The sequence below is a fragment of the Sardina pilchardus genome, chromosome 4, assembly GCF_963854185.1.
Source record: "Sardina pilchardus chromosome 4, fSarPil1.1, whole genome shotgun sequence".
Taxonomy (NCBI): domain Eukaryota; kingdom Metazoa; phylum Chordata; class Actinopteri; order Clupeiformes; family Clupeidae; genus Sardina; species Sardina pilchardus.
Genome location: NC_084997.1, coordinates 8,563,976 through 8,581,153, shown reverse-complemented (window position 1 = coordinate 8,581,153; position 17,178 = coordinate 8,563,976). Strand labels below are relative to the sequence as shown.

At 43.1% G+C, this 17,178-nt stretch overlaps 3 protein-coding genes across 3 annotated transcripts in view; 1 reads left to right on the top strand and 2 right to left on the bottom strand.

The window, feature by feature from the left end:
* slc4a10b (solute carrier family 4 member 10b) overlaps positions 1-9,140 on the top strand; it is a 43,963-nt gene extending 34,823 nt beyond the window's left edge. The window contains exons 15-28 of the mRNA XM_062534001.1: positions 224-357; positions 811-1,056; positions 1,455-1,560; positions 2,498-2,659; positions 3,159-3,272; positions 3,352-3,513; positions 3,847-4,098; positions 4,410-4,478; positions 4,589-4,762; positions 5,107-5,229; positions 5,609-5,673; positions 5,796-5,876; positions 6,727-6,762; positions 7,452-9,140. Coding sequence (XP_062389985.1) covers positions 224-357; positions 811-1,056; positions 1,455-1,560; positions 2,498-2,659; positions 3,159-3,272; positions 3,352-3,513; positions 3,847-4,098; positions 4,410-4,478; positions 4,589-4,762; positions 5,107-5,229; positions 5,609-5,673; positions 5,796-5,876; positions 6,727-6,739 — 1,701 coding nt within the window. The 3' untranslated portion in view covers positions 6,740-6,762; positions 7,452-9,140. The remainder of the gene's footprint in view (positions 1-223; positions 358-810; positions 1,057-1,454; positions 1,561-2,497; positions 2,660-3,158; positions 3,273-3,351; positions 3,514-3,846; positions 4,099-4,409; positions 4,479-4,588; positions 4,763-5,106; positions 5,230-5,608; positions 5,674-5,795; positions 5,877-6,726; positions 6,763-7,451) is intronic.
* Positions 9,141-10,727: 1,587 nt separating this feature from the next.
* Positions 10,728-11,976, bottom strand: gcgb (glucagon b). The gene is made up of 4 exons (XM_062533398.1): positions 11,848-11,976; positions 11,619-11,724; positions 11,337-11,477; positions 10,728-11,005 (listed from the first exon to the last, which is right to left on the bottom strand). Exons 2-4 carry the CDS (start codon positions 11,711-11,713, stop codon positions 10,885-10,887), a joined length of 357 nt encoding a protein of 118 aa, XP_062389382.1. The 5' UTR covers positions 11,714-11,724; positions 11,848-11,976; the 3' UTR covers positions 10,728-10,884.
* Positions 11,977-13,268: 1,292 nt separating this feature from the next.
* Positions 13,269-17,178, bottom strand: part of fap (fibroblast activation protein, alpha) — a 7,719-nt gene continuing 3,809 nt past the window's right edge. Inside the window, exons 14-26 of the mRNA XM_062533999.1 lie at positions 17,170-17,178; positions 17,014-17,067; positions 16,692-16,822; positions 16,449-16,493; positions 16,223-16,321; positions 16,059-16,128; positions 15,554-15,748; positions 15,093-15,147; positions 14,895-14,994; positions 14,571-14,629; positions 14,339-14,411; positions 14,117-14,190; positions 13,269-13,846 (exon numbers count right to left, since the gene is read on the bottom strand). The exon at positions 17,170-17,178 is cut by the window's right edge and continues 62 nt beyond it. Coding sequence (XP_062389983.1) covers positions 13,745-13,846; positions 14,117-14,190; positions 14,339-14,411; positions 14,571-14,629; positions 14,895-14,994; positions 15,093-15,147; positions 15,554-15,748; positions 16,059-16,128; positions 16,223-16,321; positions 16,449-16,493; positions 16,692-16,822; positions 17,014-17,067; positions 17,170-17,178 — 1,066 coding nt within the window. The 3' untranslated portion in view covers positions 13,269-13,744. The remainder of the gene's footprint in view (positions 13,847-14,116; positions 14,191-14,338; positions 14,412-14,570; positions 14,630-14,894; positions 14,995-15,092; positions 15,148-15,553; positions 15,749-16,058; positions 16,129-16,222; positions 16,322-16,448; positions 16,494-16,691; positions 16,823-17,013; positions 17,068-17,169) is intronic.

Below are 17,178 nucleotides of genomic sequence, written 5' to 3'. Positions count from 1 at the left end.
CTCCAAGCTGAGCTCAACAGTTGAGAGCCCTCCTTTACATTACTGTACAGTTTCATGGACCATTTATCTCACCAAAGCACTGATGAGCATATCCTCACTAACCATGTAGCCTAGCCTTGCTGCGTAGATCATTCTAATGGTGTCAACTCAAATTGAGGGGATTTACCATTGTAGTCATTAGGATTGTTTTAGGTTGATTTGTCACTCTCCTTCTTTCCTCCAGAGTGCAATTGAATCTCTGTTCGGGGCCTCAATGACGGGCATCGCGTATTCCCTGTTTGCTGGGCAGCCGCTCACTATCCTGGGCAGCACTGGGCCTGTGTTGGTGTTTGAGAAGATTTTGTACAAATTCTGCAAGTAAGTCTGCATTCAGCTGATGTAGATGTGCTGACGTACAGGAGGTTTCATCCCTTTGTTAAACCAGCGTGATCTGATGGATCAGGGTTCAGGTCCGCTTATACAGTAGTGATGTCTTCTTCTTAATCTGTCTTTAGACTGTCAGTGTGCCATTCCGGTCTATTTGTCAGTCTAATCCATATTTCCATTGAACTAATGAATGAATGTGCCTGCTTGATCTCATGTTGGAAACATATAGAACTGTAGGATGTTCGGGAGTTATCTCATAATTTGATGGAACAGGGATATATAGAATATAGAATTTATTATTGTTATTACTTTCAATTTCATTCAATAAATAGCCTGATGTCAACCTGATGACGACAATAAACGCATTAAAAGAGATTTGACTTTAATTTCTTTATTGCATTACGCATGTTCTTTGTGTGTTGTTGTGTCCTCTGTGCGCGTCAGAGAGTACGGCCTATCCTACCTCTCCTTACGGACCTGCATCGGGCTGTGGACGGCGTTCTTCTGCCTGCTGCTGGTGGCCACGGACGCCAGCTCGCTGGTGTGCTACATCACGCGCTTCACAGAGGAGGCCTTCGCCGCCCTCATCTGCATCATCTTCATCTACGAGGCCTTGGAGAAGCTCATCCACCTGGGCGTGCACTACCCCATCAACAAGAACAACGACCTGGAGAAGCTCACGCAGTACTCGTGAGTGGGCCACTCTGCTTACTTTTTTGCTAAAATGTGGTTAGATGGTTCTGTCTCTATTGTTACTGTAGCAATAGTAGTACAGTAAGACAGACTAGGGCTCTTTTGTTATTGGATTCGACCTGTGTTGCTAAACGTTTGAAGCAGTCCAACAGCTGCACTATGTACCCTGGTTTTGAAAGCTGCCAGCTACATCGTGGAGTGGGTAAAAAAAAAAACGAGCTGAAAATGGGTCATGTTTGAAGTGTGAAAAGTGTGAAAAGCTTTAGCATGCTCGCATTTCCCCTGAACACATGTAATGTAGGCTTGCTTGCAGAGACGTCTAATTACCATACAGGCACACATCCACCACACCTGCCTTAAAGATGTGCTGTTGTCCTCTTTCTCCTAAACCGCAGATGCGCCTGCATCGAGCCTCAGGATCCGAACAACGCCACCCTGCAGTACTGGGACGAGAACAACATCACGGCCTCCGAGATCTACTGGGAGGCCCTGGAGGTCAAGGTGAGACCACGTGTGTCCGATGGAGACAGATGTAGGTGGCAGAACCTTTTCGCTGCCCTCACCCTGGATCTAATATGCCAGATGACCGCCCCCTCTGCCAGTTCACCCAAAACTTTGCGGTGAAACCCCGTTGCCCGGGCCTGTGGCTCCACGCACAGAGTGATGCGTTGGTTCTCTGCAAAATGGAAGCGGACCAACGGTGGAGATTAAGGACATGTGGGATGGATTACCCGGGATTAGCCATGCCAAATCACCATTAAAAGCAAACTGTATGCATTCAGTTTTTTTGAGCGTCTGTCCTACAGGAGGAGAACACTTTTATTTTTGAAATAGTAACAACACACATGACCGCGCACTGCAGCTGGCCAACAGGAGTGGGCTGTCCTCGAGGCAAAGGGGGAAGCGTTATTAGGCATCTAAAAGTAGATGTTTTAGAACAATGCATCTCCACACACACACCCGGGGGCGGGGGTGATATTACTCACTGAGTCTCTGAGCCTCTCCTCTTTTTGGAACATGTGTCCAGATGTGGACCATTTCTCTCTAATGATGTTATAGTGTAGGTGTTTGAGGCAGCATTTAGAATGCGTTGAATGTCTCGTGTTTAACTATGCCCTCAAATATAGATACAGAGTGACAATGTTGTCCTGGTAAAAGTTTAAGTATGTGGTCTAAGTATGATAGCAACAGCAGAAGCTAAAGACATAATTTGTTTGGCCATCCTATTATCACCTCTGCAGGTGAATGTAGACCTAGACACACATTCAATGTGTGAAGTTTGTAATTCAAGCCTGGTTAGGTAGATGTTTTTGCAATGCACCAACAACACTGCCTGAAATAAAAGTAAATAGAGACCTTTTCTGTGACTTTCAGACCTGATGAATACATTATTATATACTGTACTGTACATATGATGTCCTTCTTTGTGCTCTGGCAGGAGTGCATAGAGAAGCGCGGTGTGTTTGTGGGGAAGGCCTGTGGCCCTCACGGCCCCTACATCCCTGACGTCCTCTTCTGGTCCGTGGTGCTCTTCTTCTCCACCGTCGCCATGTCTGCGTTCCTCAAGGACTTCAAGACCAGCCGCTACTTCCCAACCAAGGTAGAGGCCCCTTCCTCATTCACCTCATCATGGTCATCATCCACAGCAGCAGCAGCAGCATCAGATGGTGGCTACGGTCAGGAATTCACGAGGATCTGTGCGCTTGTGTCCTCTAGTGGGCGCAGGGGGGAACTGCAATGGTTGCTGGACGAGTTTTGCTCACAGGAACCTGAGGCTAGTGATTCAGGGTATCATGACTCAGACTCTGGCCCAATTTCAGATTGCTAAAATAGCTGCCTCTCCTCATCTCCCTTCACAACAGTGTCCTAGCATTGACCTTAAACACCCAGGATAGAGGAGCAACAGTAAGAACCTGGCAGAGATTGAACAAGCATTTGGATACCAATTTCTATACAACTGTGCAGTCACTAAAGTATGGCAGGTCTTATGAGGGATATGTTGTTTGTTTATGAGGGATATGCTGTTGGATGCTACCTTTGTTGACTTTTTAGATAGTGAATGCTAATTTGGTGATTCACAACTCCTCCCTTTTGTCCAGGTGAGGTCAATCATCAGTGACTTTGCTGTGTTCATCACCATCCTCACCATGGTGTTTGTGGACTATGCCTTGGGGGTCCCGTCACCCAAGCTGCAAGTCCCCAGTGTGTTCAAGGTGAGTACCTCCGCCTGCCCTCCACTGCTTCAGAATGAGATTTGTGTGTCGCCACTGTTATGACCAGTATCTTCCATAGCCAACCAGAGATGATCGTGGTTGGTGGATCAGCCCTCTGGGACCCAACCCCTGGTGGACCATCATCATCACCTGCATCCCCGCCCTTCTATGCACCATCCTCATCTTCATGGACCAGCAGATCACTGCTGTCATCATCAACAGGAAGGAACACAAGCTGAAGGTATGGACAGAACTCCTGAAACTTTATTTATCATATATACACATATATCATTGTGTAGGTGAGTAGGAAGGTGATGATGCACCTACACTTGTGGTGGCACCCAAGAAGACTAAGGATATCATTTAATGAGATTTTTGTCGTGCTACCATGCACTGAGCCAGATAATGAAACACATTAGCTCTGCTTTCCAGTCTATTGTGAGCAAATGGTGTTGTTCTGCACGCACCTATGGGGAGCAAATTCACTTCCTGAGCCAGAAAAGATGATATTTCTCCACGGCGTGGAGAAGAGAAAAACAAAGCTTGTTGTTGTCGTTGTTCCCTCCCTGTGCAGAAAGGCTGCGGGTACCACCTGGACCTGTTTGTGGTGGGCGTGATGCTGGGCGTGTGCTCGGTGATGGGGTTGCCGTGGTTCGTGGCGGCCACCGTGCTCTCCATCTCCCACGTCAACAGCCTGAAGCTGGAGTCGGAGTCCTCGGCCCCTGGCGAGCAGCCCAAGTTCCTGGGCATCCTGGAGCAGCGCTTCACCGGGCTCATGATCTTCACCCTCATGGGCTGCTCCGTCTTCATGACCTCCGTGCTCAAGGTCAGGCCAGCTTGCAGGGGCAGCACTAGGCTTGGGGCAAGATGATGTCAGAATGTTAAGGAATGCCTCCTCCAGTTGTCAGGTTGCGGAAAGTCTTTAATATCCACAGCTGGTAGCATATCCAAGCTTCAAAGTGATGCCTAAAGGAGAGCAGTTATAACAGTTTAGGATTATCATTATACCTTTATGCTAGCTTGAGGACTTACTACTCTTTTGTTGATGTTCTTAACTTTTTTGGTGATATCTAGATTTGTACAGAGACAGTATATATCTTATAATCGTTTTATGTCCTTGCCTTGCTGATTCCCTAGTTCATCCCCATGCCTGTGCTGTATGGAGTATTTCTCTACATGGGTGCGTCATCACTGAAAGGAATCCAGGTAATTTCACGCCGTGATGACCAAATAGCCATAGCAAACAATTCACAGAAAAAATATGAATCCTTATCCTTATCGACTGATTCTGTGGTTGTTTTGGGTGTTTGGTGCAGTTCTTTGATCGTCTTCTGCTGTTCGGGATGCCGGCAAAGCACCAGCCGGACTTCATCTACCTGCGGCACGTCCCCCTGAGGAAGGTGCACCTGTTCACCATCGTCCAGCTCACCTGCCTCGTCCTGCTCTGGGTCATCAAGACCTCCAAGGCCGCCATCGTCTTCCCCATGATGGTAAGAGCACACGCTCCGGCGCTCAGATGTAGATGTGATGCAGCCCTGTTCTCCCTGCCCTGTTCTCCCGTGGGAGAGGCGGGTGTATCAAAGCAGACAGGAGCTCAGGAGCGGCTCCACAGCGTATAGGAGAGATACTGTAGAGGTAGACTGCAGAGGGTGAGCGTTTTTAGGGGGCATACGATGTCTAGCTCAGCCCCCAGTGAGCAGAGTGTTGATATTGCCAAAACAACTTGTGAAAGTGCTTTCAGCACTGGCCCCATGCCAGAATGTAATGGTGTGTGTGTGCGCGCGCGTGTGTGTGTGTGTGTGTGTGTGATGGTGTGTGTGTGTTTTCCTGGAAGGTGTTGGCACTGGTGTTTATTCGGAAGCTGCTGGATTTCATCTTCACTAAGAGAGAGCTGAGTTGGTTGGACGATCTGATGCCAGAAAGCAAGAAGAAGAAATTAGAGGATGCTGAGCAAGAGGTGACAGCCTATATAAAGTCCTTCATTTCCCATGATGCACTACACAGCCTATATAAAGTCCTTCATTTCCCATGATGCACTACACAGCCTATATATAAAGTCCCATGATGCACTACACAGCCTATATAAAGTCCTTCATTGCTATTCCCCATGATCCACTACACGTCCATCTTCTTATCAGACGCGTTATTGACACATGTGAAATGATGTACTGCGCCCCCTCAATCTGCTTAAAATGGTGTGAGCGTCACATTTCATGGTACACTCTTAAAATAAATGTGTTGTCCCTATCTGGACACAGAGATGTGTTTGCTCATTTTAAGAGTGTAGTTTCAGAATATACTGACTCTGATCTGGCTTTCTTGTTCTACCTATCCAGGAGGAGCTGAGCATTTTGGGGGAGGAGGAAGGAGTTGTGCAAGTGCCATTGGAGGGACATTACAAGTAGGATGCTGCAATGTTATTCAGTAACATCCACATCAGAACAACTGTCATTCAGTTGACGTTTGTTTAGCTTCACCCTTACTAAGCAGTTTCATAAAAGCAACTTCTCTTGTGTCTTTTAGAGATGATCCTTCCACAGTAAACATTTCAGATGCAATGTCGAAATCCTCCTTTGGGAATACGTGGAACTCTAAGAATAAAAGGTAATGGCAATGTGTTTATCAAGCTTGTGAACATGCTAAACATGTTTAGAAAGTATATTAAATTGCATTTTTTAAACAAGGTGACATTTTTTTTATAATAACATTTCACACATGCAAGCTTAAGAACTTGTTTCATAATTATTATTGTAAGAAAATTCATTAAACTCAAGAAGTATGAATGGAAATTCATCCATTCAAGAAGTATTATAAATGTACACGCCTGTTGATAAGTACGTTTATTGGGTGATAAGTTTATTGTGTGGTTAGTTAAGGTTCTATAAATGAGTTTGCAAATATATGCCAAGGCCTTGGCATAAATCAAGTGTACACTCTATAAGTCATAGTATGTGATTGTCATGGTTGAGCATAATTGAACGGAGCTGTACATTTCTACTGTCTACAACGATAATGTCTCTATTGTACACTAGTGTACTCTGTTTAACATGACATCAGCTTTTTCGTCACAGCAGCCTTATTTAAGAATGCAGCATATTCAGCTGGAGTAGCATGCTTGTTGACCTCATGTTAACTGTGTGACCTAGACACAATATGGCAGTATATAGCTGCCATGAAAAGGGGTATTATGTTACCCCAGTGTCTCCACGCAAATATGTAGAACCGTGCTTAGACTTTCTTAAAGCTGCAGTACAGGATAGGGAGGCTTTATGTCACCGTTTTAATAGATTCTACATCATGAAAAGTTTTGTAATGCTTTTGAGACCATAAAACAGTTGATGCTTTTAGTTACAAAGTCACAGCTGTTAGATTACAGAGGTGAAGCCCACATAGAGATGGCTGCTCTCTCACATTTTAATTTGACTCAATCTCTCTGTCCCATCTCTGCCATAAGCTCCCATTCCTAACCTTTAGAAGCTGATCCCCAAAGGTAAGCTCTGGTGACCTCTGCTGTTTGTTCATGGTTACTCCACCTTTCCTGCTCCCCCTGTGCGCTGTTTATCTTTGCACCTCTGAAACAAAACCGAGTCGACAATCATTAAACGTTGAATTGGAGAGGACTGCAGATGAAAGGTTTAAGCCCTCCAGTCAACGCCTGGTTGCTAAGATAAACAGCATTGCATTGTTTGCTGTCATATATTTGTTTAGGGCCACAATGTAAACCTGCCGCCTACCTCCCAGAATGTTCCGGGACACTCTGTGTTTGACATTCTGGAGCAGTTAGCGGCAGAGTACTTTGTGGTTAGTCAGAAGAAGTGTAATGATTCAAGAAGTGCATGCAAAAGGTTAACAACATCATGTCAAGTCATCATGCCTGTATCCCAGCCATCATACTCAGAGTCATCACAGCATGCAGATGCCAATTTGCTTTATGACCTGTGAGCATGCAGCATTCTACAGTACTGTATGTGAATGACAACGCTGTGAGTCTGTGATAGACCTGTTTAAATTCAAAGTTCACTTTCCGCTGACTCTCACAGTGGTCTTGTCCTCCCCTATCCCTATTCTGCCTCTTAGTTGTGTGCCTATAACACATAAGTCACTTTAGATAAGAGCGTCTGTGCAGTTTAGTGTGTGGGTTAACTAACACCGTGTGCCCCTCTCTTCTCCCCTCCCTAGTGTATCCAACAGCAGTGTGAAGAAAGCAGAGAAGCAGCGTGACGTGGAGAAGGGCTGCGACGACACGGAGACGAGTCTCTGACATTTCCCTCCTTCACTGTGTCTCACACACGCACACACACACACACACACACACACACCAGTATGTGGTGTCACACCTTTACCGCTCCTTTTCGTGTCCGTCCCGTAGATCCATTTTCTGTACAGCGCAACGGGGTCGCACAGATTTTAGCTGTTATGTCTGAAAATAATTTGTTTGACAAATTCAAAACAACAGACACCGTCATTCTGATTTATTTACTAGTGTTTATACATGTAACTAAGTACCAGCAGCCAGAGGGATGTGTTGGTGGTATATGCTTTGTCTGTGAACCTGGAATTGAATGAGAAAGTCTGAATCACAAGAAGAGACTATTTTAAAAGCAACCTTTGTTTTCATTGACAACCTTATGTATTTTGTATGTTTTGTATTTTTGGAAAACACATAAATCTCTCTGTTACCTAGACCATGGAATAAATGTTGAACAATAGATGCTGTAGATTTAAGCAGGAAAAGCAATTACCTGTAGTGTTCAGAACTTATCATATACACAACTACTGCCAAAACGAAGGCCCTGTGCATGGAGCTATTTATGTTGTCAAACACACTTGCTGTTCATAGAGAAAAGAGAAATTAATATATATTTTAAAGTGTTAATTATGATATTTTCTCAGTATTCAGAGAAGAGATGCTAAACTCTTGTTTCTTTGTCATGAGATAAATATTTTACTGAAAAATGGATAGATATCCTCTGCACTACATGTCAATTCATCTCATGCACATTGAAGTGGCTGCTTATTCCTGTCTTGTATATATCTTACTGAAGGACTATCAAAGAGATTCATCACTTATCACGGCACGCACATTCCTTGACCTCATGCCAAAGGCTAATCTGCTTTCATCTCGGCATAATTATTTATCACTGTCATCAACGCACAGAACACGCTTACGTATCCTGTAAAGTTTTGCATAGTGGGACACAAAGCTTTCCTCAGAGATGATTGTACTCTCTGCCCATTGTCAAGGTTGTGTTGCAGAAAGTCGCATCTAACGAATGAATGATTAATCAATAAAGGCGGAGGTTGTACTTGAAATGTCTAGTGAGCGACAAATTAAAGTATAGCCAATTTAGAAACAAATGCAATAGTACTTTAGAAGGGCAGATCAAATTATTTCTAGATTATTTTTGGACGAGACAGATTACTTTGCACAATAAATATGAACCTGTAACATGATTTTATTTATGTTTTAATAGTAATACCCACATACCACATATTATGAACATAATTGAGCTTGAGTTGTATGTGTTGTAAGTATACGTTTTATAGACTGACTCTTTCTTACTCTTCTCATAAAGTTGGGCCTGGTGATTCATGATTTGATGAGGTCCTGGAAGGTATTCCATGTGAAGCTTATATTGATACCAATCAATGATACATTTATCTTCAGTCACTTGTGTAATCATTTTGATTTGTGTCTGCCAATATCTGCGTTTTTAAATAATTTGTTTAATTTTTTTGGTGGGGGGGATTTAATGAACTAGAATCTATTAAATGAAATGTAAAGTTATTATTCATTTAGTCTTAATGTTACAGTATTTATTAAATGTGTAAAATGTGGTATGAAATAAACTGATGTACTGTAATTGATCTCTTTTGTGAGAGTCTTCACTCGATGCATATGTGTGTACAGTACATACAGTGATTCTGCAACATCTCACTCATGATGCTGCCCTATAAATAAAGAAGTGCTGTACATTATCCCTCTGATTTAATACAATCCCTTCTTAACAGTAAGAGTTTGTGCAGATGTCACACTTCACGAGGCTGTTATTTATTTTACAAGGTTTTAGTATGGACAGTTGCCAGTAGTGAGTTGTCTTCAGCCCTTTTGGTCATAGGTGACTTTCAAGCTGGTATGGTCCACGGCACAGCACAGAGGTCTGCTGTCAGCTCATATTGTGTGAAGTGATACTGCTGGTATTGCTTCCAACTGAGTGTTGACTCTTCCTGGAGTGATTAGAATACACAATGGAAAATGTATGTTTGAAAATATCAAGGCAGACTTTGTGTGATTCGAAAGATAAACATCAGTAAGATAAACAGAGATTGTTCTGTTGGATGGAAGTAACAGTGATATGTGAATAAGAAGCGTTTGGCTCGCCAGATGGGTAAACACATCAACTGACAGCTCAGAGAATCCTCACTCCCAAAGCATGCTGGCCCACTGGCTAGTATCCATTATGTGTGTTTGTGTGTGTGTGTGTGTGTGTGTGTGTGTGTGTATGTGTGCATACACATCCATGCTTTCGTGTTTGTTGTACCACTTCCCATCACCTGATCATTCATCCATACTCGGTCACATGTTGAGTGACAGGTTTTCTCCGCTAATGTTGTTCAGCATCATTTTGCTCTCTGTAGCGCACCAAAGCCATGAGGGAGAGGGAAACTAAGGCGACAGCACAGACCTGTTCTGACTGAAGAGGGCTTAACTAGTGTTCTCCACTCCCTGATGATGTGGGCATTGGCCAAGCTAAGTGGCTTTTGGTTCCAGCTCTTATGAAAAGCGCTGTCCTGTTACCAATGTATCTACTAAATTACTCATGTGCCGTACTAAAAATGCATTATGTGCCATCAGTGTCTTGCTTTAGTGGATGTTGTATAATGAACCGAATAATCAAATCTGTAACTTCAAGAAAATGAACATAACTAACTACTAACTTGCTAACTTATTTAAAAACACTCCCATATGAAGCCAATTTGACCCTCTATAGTACATGGCAACCCTCTAGTCTGTACAGCTGACCTATCAGGGCCCATGGAGACAGAGGTGTCACGAACTAATTCAGTGCCTTGAGCATTTTCTTTAGAAGGTTTTTTTCCCCTGTCATAATTTTCATTTTTGAAAAAAAAAAACATCCATAGGCTCTTGTGGGTTAGAATAAATGCACTATTACTGGACTATTGCTTCAAACAAACAGCACATGGATTGAGCCTAGTCCTGAACTAAAAGGCAACTTTGATGGAAATTTCCATCAGAGAAAACCCTCTAGTTTAGGACTAGGGTCAATCCATGCACTGGAAACTGGCCCCTAGAGTAGATTTGTTGCATCAGGTGCTAATAACCCCAAAGCAGTGCAGCACTCTACTGTGATGGTAATGGTACTGGTTTATAGGCAAATCAACTGTAGTGTAATGACTGACAGAATTCACACAAGTCAGAGGGATGGTCAGAGCTTTCCATTCAGCAAATTTATTGGAGTGATCAGTGACAATACTGGTCTTATAAAATCGGGTCCGGATCAGGTGGCATATGGATGGGGGGTCTGTGCTCTCTGCTGGGGCTGCTGATGACGGGAGCTTCTCTCTCGGAGCCGAGCGGAGTGGAGTGTGGCTACTCTCTCCTGCCCCTCCCCGTCTTGAGCCAGGACACAAACTCCTTGGCTGCCTGGTCCTGGAGGTAGGAGCTGACGTCGCTGGTGTAGGTGCCTTCAGCGTGGCGTCTTGACGGGCCACTGGAACAGATGAGGGAGAGACATTTTGAGTGACAGGCAACAGGGTACTCTTTAGATAGGACTGAGATGTTGATAGTACTGTTTGTCGACAAATATTTAATAGGAATGTGTCCCTTGTTTCAGGTTATTGACGATCAGAGGTGTTATTTTCAAACCTTTCACATTATCACTGAGTCTTTGGGGGTATTCAAGCAGTTCATCTCAAGTAATTCAAAAAGTCTATCAATCAAATCTTTTGGATGCACACATTTTCTACTGTCCTGATATTAGAACATCACAGCAGACATCGCCCTCTTACAAACAGTAACTGAGCTTGATATGAGCCACTTACCCACTCCTCTTAGAGTTCATTAGCCACTGAACAAAGTCCTGTGCTCGCCGCGACTCCAGATATTTACTGTAGTCATTGGAGAAGGTGCCTTCTGAATGTCTCTTCATTGGTTCGTTGTAAAGAGTGTCTTCTGTCAAGAGGCTGAAATTGTCGACACATTTGTCATCCTTTAATCTCACATGCATTAGTTTAATTCTACAATATCAAGATATACAGATAACAGTAGTAGAACACTTGTGTGCAGCGTATCAGTGGAATCGCCCACAGGAGAGGGTCCAGTACCTGGAGTTGTCCTCTGTGTCTTGCTCAGGGACTTGCCAGCTGCTCTGCACGAGGATCAAGAGCAGAAGTCCAACCAAAGAGTGGATGCCTGTCATGGTGCGTCTTTCTGAAGATGCAATAAGATGCAGTGAGAGTCATTTAGAGGTGGCCAAAACCAGTCTGGAACTCTTAAGGGTCGCCGCAACACCTTGGCATGGAGCGAGATACAAGCTCTGAGGCGGTCTCTCACCTGGATTGTCGGCTGCTGGTTGTCGATTGCTGCTGGGCTGGTGGAGAGTGTCCCGTCTGTCCACTTTCTCTCTTTCTCTCTCTCTCTCTCTGCGCACTTCTTCTGTCAGATGCGTCCTCCTCGTGGGCTCCCTGGAGCTGCTTCATGGTCCCTCCTCGCTGTGCGGCGTCTTATATAGAGACGGCCAGAGAGCGCCTGCTCAGGTGGCACGTAAAACACACAACTGCATTACTCTCAACCCATTAGTCAGCCGCCCGTGTCATCGCACGGGACGTGTTTTCGCGTCTGCTTTTCTGTTTAAGTAAGAGAAACGAGGCCCCGGCACCGGTGACATAACAGCTGCCACTTTAGGCGCTCAGTTCGAGCATGATGCCATCCTGTCAAACAGAGGCCAAACATATATGTAGACTTTCTGCATGACAATTTCAAGGAAAATATTGGACACAATATTGGAGTGGTGCTGAGTAGAATGAATTAGATGAATATTTTTTTTTATGTTGATGTCAATTCTCAAAATGTACTTATTTGTGTACTGATAAATACTGATTCATGTATCAATTATATAAGGTACATGGTGTTTTCTTACATATTTACTGGCTACGTTGAATGTGTTGAAAATGAGATATTGATGAGATAATGCCTTTTTTGTGATGTATTCATTGTTCATTATGGACTTCTGACAGAAATGTACATGATGATGAGGGGAGGGTATAAATGGGGTGGGGTCAAACAGTACATGACTCATGTCTTTCTCAAAAATCGCCATTTATTATATGTGGAAGCATCAATGTCAAAAAAGAAAACTTAACAGTAAAAAGACTTGAAATTCACATAATTTCGGAACAACTCACATTTCTAGACTATAGCATCTGCGGGCACCACAATATTATAAGTAGCATTTTCAAGAATTATGTGACAAAGCCATACTTGAACATTGTATATATTCTTAATCTTCAGTATATAAGACCTCTTTTCCAAAACACTGTACATTTGTTTTTGAAAACATGAATAAGTCATAACTAAGTAGTAAGTTATTTAATTGTGTATTTTGTGCAATATCAATTAAAGTGCAGTTGTGTTGTTTTGACTGAGTAAAGATAAATCAAATAACAATAACGCAATTACAGTTCCACTTTCACTGAAATTACTGGGAAAACAAATTAATTAATTAATTAATTAATTAAATAAAATTCAAATGGTGGATATACAGTAGCATTTTGGAAAAGATGTCTTCACATAGCAATCCTATGAGTGCAGTAGGATTCTTTTTGCCAATGCCAACTGTGAGGTTATACTTTGACTTAAGAAGATATTATCTGATGAAACCCCAGGTTACTTCTACCTATATCAGTATGCTTAATTTTCAGACAGAATCAGTAATACTTGTAGCACTTATGCAAACACACACACAGGAAAACATCTAAACCATTTATAAATGTTTATTTTCCGGATACAAAGAAACAGTCACTTGAGGTCTCAGTTTATGCATTTTGTTTTGCCTTGCAAATGACATACACAACGTCCAGCTACCATTCAGCTTTAAACGACACACATTAGATTCAGTGCAATTCCATCACGTGCACGTCATAATTGTAAACTGCGATCATGCATAAATATGAGTACATTTTGATCATCAAATGGGGTCACATTATCAGACTGAAAACCACAACAGTTCCATACAAAATTTCATAAGCCAAAAATATTTCACAAAATGGACAGTGAACACTTCATACATGTAAAAAAAAAAAAATCATAGACTTCAACCAAACTGGAATCTTAAGTCCAGAGTAATATGACTGCAATGCATTCAAATATTCAAGTACTTTAGCAACGAATCATACTACACAAAGATAGAAAGGATTTTATTTTGATCTAGTGAAATGTACAGATTAGCCCTCTATTTGGTCTGGGCAAAGCACTTCTGGAGGAAATGACTCATGTGGTTGTAGACGTGGTAGGTGGCACTGCCACCCAAGCCGTGGTCCTTGTCTGTGTACCACTGAAACAGGGTGAAAACACAAGACAGGTTCAGTTTACTTTAACAGGTAAGCACATAAAACAGTGTAAATGATGTCAATTAATGCAATTTATAGCTATAATACAGCCAACTCCATTGAACTGTGTTATATTGTGCTAATTACTATATGTACTGAAACGTATAGTAATAAACTGACACTGAAATTAACTAATCCCAAACCAGTTTAACTGTAGCTAATACAGTACATGGAAATTACTTATGGTCCCACAGTTCTCAAAAGTAAGAATTCACCATTGCGTCAAAGTCAATCTTTTGATCCACTAGGGCCCTGGATATCTGTGCTGCTTGCTGAAAATGAACATTGTCTGAAACACAAGAGACATTGGGAGAGACTTACAAAACAATATAAAGAGATGATAAAGAAATCTAATACAGTATATGCTAGTATCAGTATAATTATGAGGTGCTAATATAATTATGATAAACTAAATCAGACATGATGTCTATACAAACCATCAGCGGTTCCATGAACCAACAGGTACTCCACAGACCCAAAATTCTTTGCTCTGGCAGTGACCGTTGAATTCTATTAAAATGGACAAATATGATAAGTATCTCATGACTTCATGTTTATGGAACAGTGCCCAATAAAGGTATGTGTTGATTGTAAGCTATTCCATTCATCTCTTCTTCTCTGTATCTAGCAGGTGTACTGAGGAGTCTGAAGTGTTGAGTCTGCTCTCACCCTGTAGCCGTCCACATTCTCCTCAGGCCGGCCCATGTAGCGCTCAGTGTACACAGCATCTGCGTGCAGGCATTGCAAACAAGGAAATGAAACATCAGTGGTGTATCTCTGATCTGTGTGTGTGTGTGTGTGTGTGTGTGTGTGTGTGTGTGTGTGATATGTGTGTGTGTGTGTGTGTGTGTGTGTGTGTGTGTGTGTGTGTGTGGAAGGGGGGGGGGTTATTGGAAACTAAATATTACAACAGGTGTGTGTAAACACCATCTAGTGTCTTATTCAATTCTCTGTGATTTTTTAGTAGGCTACACATATGAAGCCATACTTTACCGTAGTATTCCCATTTGGCGACTGGAGCCACCGCCATGCCACACTTGAACAGCCCACTGCCGGAGCCCAGTGCCATCGATGTGACGTAGCCACCATAAGACTGTATCAACACATTAATGTCATTCATTCAGTCACATCAGTCTTCTGATTTCTTTTCTTCATAAAGCTTTAATCAAAAAAAGTCCAAAACAAACTTACCCAGCCCCAAATGGCTATCCTCTTTTTATCAATGAAGCCCATATCAATGAATTTTCTGTCAATAAACAAAATCAAATATTATACACTCAAGTAGGCATTCGTATTTGAGTGTGTGTGTGTGTGTGTGTGTGTGTGAGAGAGAGAGAGAGAGAGAGAGAGAGAGAGAGCATGAGTCTGTCTGTGTACACATTTTTAACATATCAGAGGATGTAATGAGTGATCCATTGCTAGTTTTTCCTTAGTATTTGACTGAATACTATAATTCCAGGCATTATGAATAACATACCTGCACACTCTTTCTGGCCCCATTTAAACCCACAGCTTCCCTGACGCATTGAGCTGTCTACCCCCCTCCTCTTTATCACTTCCTGGCCGTGCTCTGATGGACCGGCAAACGCATTTCATGCTAGACTGGTGTGAGCACCGAGTCGGCTGTTTTCCTTCACGGCTAAGCAGTTTACCTCACGGCCGAGATTTGATCTTCCACCTCATACGTTCCCAAGCGCTGGTAGATGGAGTGCATTATTTCGTCTCCCTGGTAACCACTTCCCCTCCCGTCGAAGCTGGCCACGATAATGCCCTCTGCACTGGCCAGGTATGTGGACCAACCCAACCTGAAGTAGAAGTCCACCGTCTGGCTACAGGGGCCTCCGTATCTGCAAAAGCCAGTACGTTAGCGGCTGCAGACACCAGGGATGGACTGGGGGTGTAAAAATAAACTTCAGAAAGTAAGAGTCCTGCCATGCATTGGTTCTAACACAGGCAATTTCACTAACGAGCTGATCTGACCTGGCTTAAAAGTTGTACTAATTAGAATCAGCTGATTCAGTGAATGGTTGGAACAAATATGCGGCAGAACTTTTACTTTCTGAAGCTGGACGTTTACATCTCTGGTGAGGGATGCTGTTCACCAGAGGCTATAGAGAGATGGAGGAGCTGGAGGAAAAGAGGCACTAGCAAACTCACACATAAATCAACAGGGGATATTTCTTGGATGCATCGAAATTTGGCGGTAGCATCATCTGATACCAGAGGTCTGTGGAAAAAATGAGTGATAAATGATTTGGCTTTTCAGTTCTTTACATTCAAAGGAACACTAAAGTGGGCTACTTTCAATTTGGCATTCTTACCAAATCCTTCCAGCCTTAGTGTGCCACGTTTCATAGTGGGCATGTGGAATTCTTCCAGGATACTTTGTAGCTTACTGTTGTCCTCCAGGACCTCCAATTCTGCCAAATGAATAGTCTGACATAGTAAAAAAGCAACACCTGCTACAGCAATTGGATGAATAAGGGTATGCTAGAAAATATTCTAGAGATGCTTGACCTCAGACTGAACCTTAGAGAGAATACATACCAGAGCCTTCGTTATCAAGGAGAACAAACATAGGCAGTCCGGGCCCTGTGGAAACAACAGGAAAAGAAAGAGAACCAACTTACAAAGCAGTACATCAAGACAGCTGGTGTCAGAGCAAGACCCTTTCAATCAGGTCAGAGTCAAGGCCAAGGTAAGCGCTGTGACATGCAGTCATCGACTCTGACATGCGGGAGCTATTTTTTGCGCAGCCCTTTTGCATGAGTTGGCGCCGCGGCTCCTCACCGTAGCAGTCCATGCGCACGTAGGAGCCGTTGCGACTTATGTGCCCAAAGTTGTACTGACACCTCTCTGGGCGCAGCGAGCAGGTCAAGCACCGCGGAGCAGATTGGACACCCCCACTGCCAATGCTGATCCTGAGGAACAGACAAGGTGTGAAAGACAGATGGTTAGTGTGCATTTATAAAGGCACAAATGCAGATGCCCTCTCTCTGGGTTTGCGTTCATCAGTGTGTGACAAAGTGCGTGTGTCTGTGTTTGAGGCCGAGCGGAAGAGACTGGGTTCAATAAATAAAATCAAAGTAATAGTCAGTGGATCATGGCTTACTTGTAAAGATTCCTCGTGCCCGGTCTTCCCATGTGTTCGTTGCTTACGTAGTATCTGCCAGAGGAAAGCAAATGTGTTCATTTATTGGGTCATTTTTGCAACAAGAAAACCTTCACCCTTACACGTACTGTAATGTTCCCTGACATCATAACTCACAGAGCATCT